Source organism: Priapulus caudatus, unplaced genomic scaffold, assembly GCF_000485595.1.
Source record: "Priapulus caudatus unplaced genomic scaffold, Priapulus_caudatus-5.0.1 Scaffold2054, whole genome shotgun sequence".
NCBI classification, from domain to species: domain Eukaryota; kingdom Metazoa; phylum Priapulida; class Priapulimorpha; order Priapulimorphida; family Priapulidae; genus Priapulus; species Priapulus caudatus.
Window position 1 is genome coordinate 9,748 of NW_014579115.1, and position 7,859 is coordinate 17,606.

Sequence of the window (7,859 nt, forward strand, 5' to 3'; positions counted from 1 at the left end):
CCGTAGAACGGCATAGGCTGTCTGATAACTGATATATGAACCGTTTTAGAACCGGATATAGGCTGTTCTGCAATATCTGATATATGTATCACGCCGTAGAACGCAATAGCCCTGTCCTGCAATACTGGGATATTGTAACATGTCGGTTAGAACGCGAATCGGTTGTCTGAATACTGATATCTGTACATCGGTAGAACGCAATAGGCTGTCTGAATACTGATATCTGTAACATGCGGTAGAACGCAATAGGCTGTCGAATAGCAATAGAATGTCGAATGCGAAGCCAGATGCCACGATAAATAACAGCTCAGACAGCGATTTGCAAGCAATTTGCCCGCTCCTCCAGAGACTCGGCTACTCCACGATAATTTTCGAGAGACGACGGTGGAGTAGAGACATCAGTAACCGCAGCAAGCAGCAGACAGCAACGATCAGTAGGCATCCATCAGTAGGCAGCAGCAGGCATCAGTAGCAGCATAGTAGCTAGGCGCAGTAGCAGTAGCAGGCATCAGTAGGCAGGCAGCACATCAGTCGAGCATCGTAGACCTAAGTAGCAGCAGCGCATCAGTAGGCAGCATCAAGTTAGCAGCACAGCAGTAACACTACCAGCAGGCAGCACAGGCAGTAAAGCAGGCAGTACGCAGGCAGTAGCGCAGCAGCAGCAGCAGCAGCAGAAGATGTAGTAGTAGCAGTTAGAAGCAGCAGCAACCAACAAGAGAAGTAGCCGCAGTAGAGCGTCATGCAACATCAATTCATCATCATCATCAGGCAGGCAAGCAGATGCAGCGTAGTAGCACAGCCGTAAATGTAGTAGTAGTGCAGCACAGCAATCAATCAGCAGCAGCACGCAGCACATCATTATCATATAGCTAGCAGCAGCAGCAGCAGCAGGGCATGGAGGGGAGCGATTCGGCGCCAGACATAGACCGCATTTGCATTCGATTGAATGCCTAAATTTGAGTAAAGTGCTGAGTCAAATCCCCTCTCTCTCTTCTCTCTCCTTCCGCTCTCTCTCTCTCTTCTTATTCTCTCTTACCCTCTCCTGCTCTCTTTCGATCTTTTCTCTCTCCTGCTCTCCCTGGTCCCCTCTCGTCTCTTTCTCTCCTCTCTCTCTTCTCTCCGCCTCTCTCTCTCTCATCTGCTCTCTCTGTCTCCGTGTCGTCTCTCTCGCGTCTTTTCTCCTCTCTCTCGTTTCTCTCTCTCTCTCGTTTCTCATCTCTCTCCCTCTTCTGCTCTGGTCTCTCTCTTTCTCTCTTCTCTCGTTCCTCTTTCTTCCGCCTCTGGACCATGCGGTCGATATTCTCTCTCTCCTCTTCTCTCTCTCTCTCTCTCTCTCTCCTCTACCCCTTTTCCCTTCCCCTTTCTCGCCTCTTTCTCTCCCGTCATACTCTCTCTGTCTCCTCTCCCTCTCTCCTTCTGCGCTCTCTCTCTTCTCTTCTCTTCTATTTCTCACCGCCTTCCATCTCCCTCCCCTCTCCCCGCTCGTTTTTTCCATCTCTTAGGTTATCATCTAGACTAATGGCGGGCTGGTTCCCGCGGCGACTGAATGATTGCTATATATCGGCAAACCCGCAACAGCAACACAGCACGCAGTATCCCATGCGTATGAGACGAGGGAATTAATTTTCTTGCCCCAGCACTACCTGCTCTATGCTGCTGCCTGCTGCTGCTGCTGTGCTGCTGCTGTGCTACTGCTACTGCTACTCGCTACTGCTGCTCTGGCTGGCTGCTGCTGCTCTGCTGCTGCTGCTACTGCTCGCTGCACTACTACTCTGCTACTGCTACTGCCCATCTAATGCTCCTACGTCTGCTCTAACCAATATCCCGACGAATATTATTAACTAGGTTTTAATGCTAATCAACGTATTATATTACGATATTAGGCAGGTATCGGTGCTACTTAATTAACGTATTACGGTATTAGGCAGGTATCTGGGGTATTAATCCGATTTATTGCACATGCGGCCAAATTGCAATAAAGGTGATGGTGTTAAGCGATTTGCATCATAAATGCGTGAATCGCGGTGCGGTGGGCGATGATATGGCGTGCACTAAGAGATAATGAGTGAAATTCAGTCTTCTGGACATGGTACGGTGTCTGGCAAGGATGAAAAAACCTATATACGATGATATTGTGTTTTTACCATCATTTTTATGTTAGTTATGTAAGTTTATAAATTAATTAATTACTTAGGAAAATTACCATTAATTTTATCATTATTTATGAATATTAGTAATCAATCACAGCCAATCGCCACCGATCTGAATGCCTGCGTGATTCAATTAATCAGATGGCAGTCGGACATTTAATCTCGTAAGGTAATACATTGTCAAGCTACAATCGTTCAGTAACAGTTGAGTTACAGTTTGACGTTAGCAGTTAGCAGTTAGCAGTTAGGCCGCGTTAGCATGCGTTAATATGCGTTATTATAGCTGTTAGTATTACTGCCCAGCAGTTGGAAGTTAGCAGCACGTTCGCGAGCATTTATATTAGTATTATGGTTAATATAGCATATCTATATAACATCGTGGGCGCCAATCGATGCTTGCATGCATGCATTGACAGCAACAGCATTACTACGCACGCACACGCACGCAGCCGCACGCACACGGCCGCAAGGCACGCACGCCGCACGCACACGACGCATGCGTACGTGAATTCGAGAAACGCAATAATATAATCGAGTAGTGACTGAACATAAATTATTATATTTTTACCAACGTTTTTATGTGTCTGTGTAGCATCGCCTAATAATTCAATTTCACGTCCTCATCATAACACAGTCACCACGATACACACACACACACACCCCCACACACTCACACCCAACACACGCACGCACCACGACGAACGCCAACGCACACACACCACACAGCGCAACACCTCAGCAACACACCACAACACACACCACACACACACACACGACGCACGGCAGCACGAACACCACCCAAACACACCCACGCCCGCACAGGGTCACCACACACACCACAACCACACACACACCACACACACGCATGCGTACGTGAATTATAAAGGCAATAATTTATACGAGTAGTGCACATGAACATAATCTATTATATTTACTACCAACGTTTAATGTGTCTGTGATCAGCATCGCCTAATAATTCAACTTATACGTCCTCATCTATAACACACACCCACACACGCCACACAACACCGCACGCACGCAGCACAGCACGCACACACAGTGCTCACGCACGCACGCACGGGCAGCATGGCGCACGCCCGCAGACAACACACACAGCACACGACGGCATGCGTAGTGAATTAGAAAGGGCAATAATTATACGAGTAGTTTATTATTGGTGATATTGCTTGCTATGTATGGAAAGGATTCAGTTAGGGTTAGGGGAGCGGATAGCGGGAACGGAGAACTATGTGGTTTAAGAGAGGGCGAGAAATGGCGAGGCGAAGATAAGCTTGAGAAAAAAAAGAGAATGAGAGAGAGAGAGAGAGAGAAGAGAAGGAGAGAGAGAGGAGAGAGAGAGAGGAGAGAGAGAGAAGAGAGAGAGGGAGAGGAAGAGAGAGAGAGAGAGAGAGCACTATAGCTAGTACGCGGCGGTACATTGTTTGTTTACATGTTTCGGACACTATTACAAAGACCGTACTAAACGGGACACTTCTTCACTGAAGATGTTAGCGAATGCACGCACTTACTGCATCCGAGTTTAATAAAAAGGAACTTCGGTGTTAATAACGAACTCCACGTATTACGAACTAGAGCACTCGGAGAGCACAGACGCTTCCCAAGGCAGCTGATTTCTCAGATGTGAAATTTTTTTATTAAATTAATTATTTAATTAAGTGAAATTAATTAATTAATTGGATCCGGATTAGTGTCGAGCGTGCAGGTGGGTGGAGGACTGTGGTTGGCCCTTCGCCTGTGTTTGTAAGTCTAGCAGCCAGCGCACCTAAGCGGAACGTGAACTGAAACGTGGCATGGTAACACACCACTATCAGTATTCAGACAGCCTATTGCGTTCTACCACATGTTATTGTTACAGATATCAGTATTCAGACAGCCTATTGCGTTCTACGGCGTGTTACATATATCAGTATCAGACAGCCTATTGCGTTCTACGGCCTATTGCGTTCTACGGCGTGTTACATATCAGGATTCAGACAGACTATTGCGTTCTACGGCGTGTTAGATATCAGTATCAAACAGCCTATTGCGTTCTACGGCCTATTGCGTTATACGGCCTATTGCGTTCTACGGTGTGTTACAGATATCAGTATTCAGACAGCCTATCACGTTCTACGGTGTGTTAGATATCAGGATTCCGTACGTAGGAGCCGGAGATATAGCTACTTATTCTATTGTGATTATACACCGCATAATCGTAATAGAAAGAGTGAATTCGCTTAGCGATTCGCTTGCTAGAGTATAAAGCACTTGGAGAAATACAGTACGATTGTACTACAGTGTTTGGAAGTAGCTCGTCTCCAAGGCTGAAAACCCAGCAAGTCGAAAATTGTGGTTTCTACTACATAGCCCATGGTAAATTCCACGTAAATTCGCCATTTCATGCGTGCGTGCGCGTGCGTGAGAACTTTGTGCTTCGGCGTCTCTGCACAGAGAAACCTACTACACGTACCCTCTCCAACACATCTCCTGCACATCTACCTCCCTCACCGCTACCCAGTAGGGCCCTACACACTTATTACCCTACCGCCACTGGGCAGCACGCATGTCATCCTGCCTGTTTCCGGATTGCCCCTTACGGAGCTACAGCGTTAACCAGTGACGGCTTACGGTAGCAGCAGCAGCAGCAGCGGCGGCGGCGGCAAGCGGGCGTAGATTCTAGCGTAAAGCGGGATCAATCAAATCCTCGCTGACCCGTGTGCTGGGCGAGAATTAAGCCATAACGTCCTGTGTGCGAGTGAGCGCCTGCGGCGGAGTTTACCCGATCTCCCCCCTCCCCCTCTCTCTCACCGCTCTCTCTCTCTCCTCCCCCTCCCCCTCTCTCTCACTCTCACTCTCCACGCGTTGAGGTTGTCCAGATCTCTCTCGTGGCAACACGTCCGAGACCCGTCTTTCATCGTGGGAGCTCTGCACTGCGTTAGCCGTGGATAGCGACCATATATATGGACCACGCTTAATGATGGGGCCTGTCCTGCGTGATGGGGCCAGCCATCCATCCACCGCACAGCGGCCGACAAGCGTGGTAATGGGTAATGCATGTTTATCCAGGCAGCAGCTGGCAGTGTCAAATGATTCGGATGATTTTTGTTGATTTTTCCTCAGCTTCCCAGCGCCAGTGTGCAGTGGGGTGGTGTGGGTTCCTGCGCGCGTGCGTGCGTGCGTGCGTGCGTGCGTGCGTGCGTGCGTGACGCGCGTGTGTGGGTTTGGGCATGTGTGAAGTGGGGATGCTAGCAAGCACGCGGTTTGCATTGCCATTATTGCAATGTATCGAAGTATATATATATATCAGTATATATATAAGTATATATATATATATATATGTATATATATCAGTATATATATATGTATATATATATAAGTATATATATATATATATATCAAGAGTTAATAATTTCCGTTGTACACTCCGTAATAATTTCCGTGGTATTATTAGCTCTTGATATATATATATATATGTATTTATATTAATACCTTATTATTTATTATCATCATCATCATCATCGTCACCATCATCATCATCATTATACTAGTACCTTGGTGTGCAGCGTTGGCTAGCAGCGTGCGACCGTTGCTGTCCGTCTCGTTCACGTCCACGCCTCCCTCCAGCATCGCGCGTATATTGTCCTCCCTCTCCCCCGCGTACGCTATCGACAGCCTACTGCACCGATCCACGCCGCACGCGCGCGCCCCCGCCGCCAGCAGCAGCGCCACCGCGCGGTCGTCCTTCGGTGGCGCCCCCTGGAGGGCCGTCTCGACGGGCGCGCCGCAGACGATCATCCAGAGCGGCAGGTGGTAGGGCATGAGAGGGGGCGCCACCGTCGTGCGGCTCAGGTGCACGGCGAAGTCGCGCACGTCGGCGGGCGTGAGGGCGGCAGCGTCGTCGTCGTCGTCGTCGTCGTCGCGGGCGGCTGCGGCGGCGGCTGCGGCGGCGGCGCTGCTGTAGCTCATGGCGAGCATGGCGTGTCCCTCGCGCGCGGCGCACAGGAACCGCTGCGTGCAGTGTTTCACGTCTAGCAGCCACTCTGCGAAGCTGTGGTGAAAGAGGATGCGCGTGTCGGCCGGGCCGACGACCAGCACGCCGTCCAACAGCGCCAGCCGACGCGAGAATTCGTCGTCGGCGACGGCGGCGTCGTGCGCGCGCGCACACGCGAGCAGCGCCGCGCGCGATAGGGGGCGCCGCGAGGCGAGCAGCGCGTTCAGCAGGGGGCGCACGCGTGCGAAACGCGCGCGCGCGAACAGTCGCTGGCAGAGCCACAGGTAGAGGCCGTTGAGCGTCGCCGGGATGTCGCGCACCTCTCGCAGCGCGACGAGATCTCGCGAGACGCCGTCCAGCACGCGCTCGACGTACAGCAGGCAGCCGTTGCTCTTGATGTGAAGCTGGTTGAGCATCTCGGCCGTGTCGCGGCTGAGGTGGCGCCGCAGCGCCGGCTCGGCGTCCAGCCGCGACAGGATGTACTGCTGCGCGTCGCGCACCACGTGCGTCTTGCGCAGGTCGTCGAGCGCCACCTTGCGGAAGCCGGTGAACATGCGCGTGACGGCGCGGCTCTGCCGACGCGCCGAGCAGACGAGAAGCAGCCAGCGCGGGAACAGCTGGTGGTGACTGGCGAGGAGTTCCGCGATCGTGCGGCTACCCGCAGGCGACCCCGCGCCTCCGCCGCCGCCCCCGCCGCTGCCGCTGCTGCCGGGAGCGAGGTAAGACTCGTCGATGGAGTCGACGACGACGAAGAGGTTCTGCGCGGGAGCGCCGATGGAGAGCAGCGGCAGCAGCACGCAGCGCTTGAAGGCGTCGTCCGGGTCGCGTTCGCAGTCGGCGGCGTCGACGGCGCGCGCCATCTCGTCCAGCTGCTCGCGGTAGCCGCGCAGCAGCTCGGACAGCGCCATCTGGCGAGCGAGGCCGAGGATGAACGCCGACAGCGAGAGCGTCGCGACGTCGTGCGCCTGGCAGAAGTGATGCGCGAGCACGCGCCGCGCCAGCGACCTCTGGCGGCCGTGGTTGGACGTCGGCCAGACCGTCTCGCAGCAGAGCGCCGTCTTGCCGCAGCCGGGGCCGCCCATGATGAGGGCGCCACATGTCTTCGACGTCGGCCGGTTCTCGAGGCAGTGGTAGATCTTCGCGAACGCCCACTCGCGGCAGTAGAACTGCTTACCCTTAAGCAGACTATCGGCCATGGCTATGTCTTTCAGTCTCTCTTTATCTATCTATCTATATATATATAATATATATCTGATTAATTCTCTCTCTCTCTCTGTCTCTCTCGCTGACTTTCTCTGTATGTCACTTTCTTTCTGCCTTCCTCTCTCTATGTATCGCTCTTTCTCTCTCTCTCTCTCTCTCTCGAATAGTGAATGATGGTGATGTTGATGACGATGATGATGATAATGAAGCTATTACTTATGATGCTGCGGCAGCCGCTGCTGCTGCTGATGATGATGGCGATGGCGCCGCTACTACTGCCCATATTTGCGACGCGCATACGCAAACGCACCGTCGTGTGCTCGTACAACCGGGGATTAAGGGAGAAGGCTGGTTCATCTGGGTTTCTGATCATGATTTTGCTATCCATCTGATGACAGGGCGCGTACGTACGCTGGAGCTTGCTTGCGTTAAGCCTGTGGGATATGTGCGTGCGGGGGGGGCGTGCGCGCTTATGTGCACGCGTGTGGGTTTCACAAGCATATAGGAGCTGATGA

General features: G+C 52.1%; 1 protein-coding gene across 1 annotated transcript in view; it reads right to left on the bottom strand.

The window, feature by feature from the left end:
- LOC106818148 (ankyrin repeat domain-containing protein 50-like) overlaps window positions 1-7,441 on the bottom strand; it is a gene marked incomplete at its 3' end in the record, with an annotated part of 16,851 nt that extends 9,410 nt beyond the window's left edge. Inside the window, exons 1-3 of the mRNA XM_014822872.1 lie at window positions 6,093-7,441; window positions 5,940-6,059; window positions 5,702-5,798 (exon numbers count right to left, since the gene is read on the bottom strand). Coding sequence (XP_014678358.1) covers window positions 5,702-5,798; window positions 5,940-6,059; window positions 6,093-7,337 — 1,462 coding nt within the window. The remainder of the gene's footprint in view (window positions 1-5,701; window positions 5,799-5,939; window positions 6,060-6,092) is intronic.
- Between the last annotated feature and the right edge of the window lie 418 nt (window positions 7,442-7,859).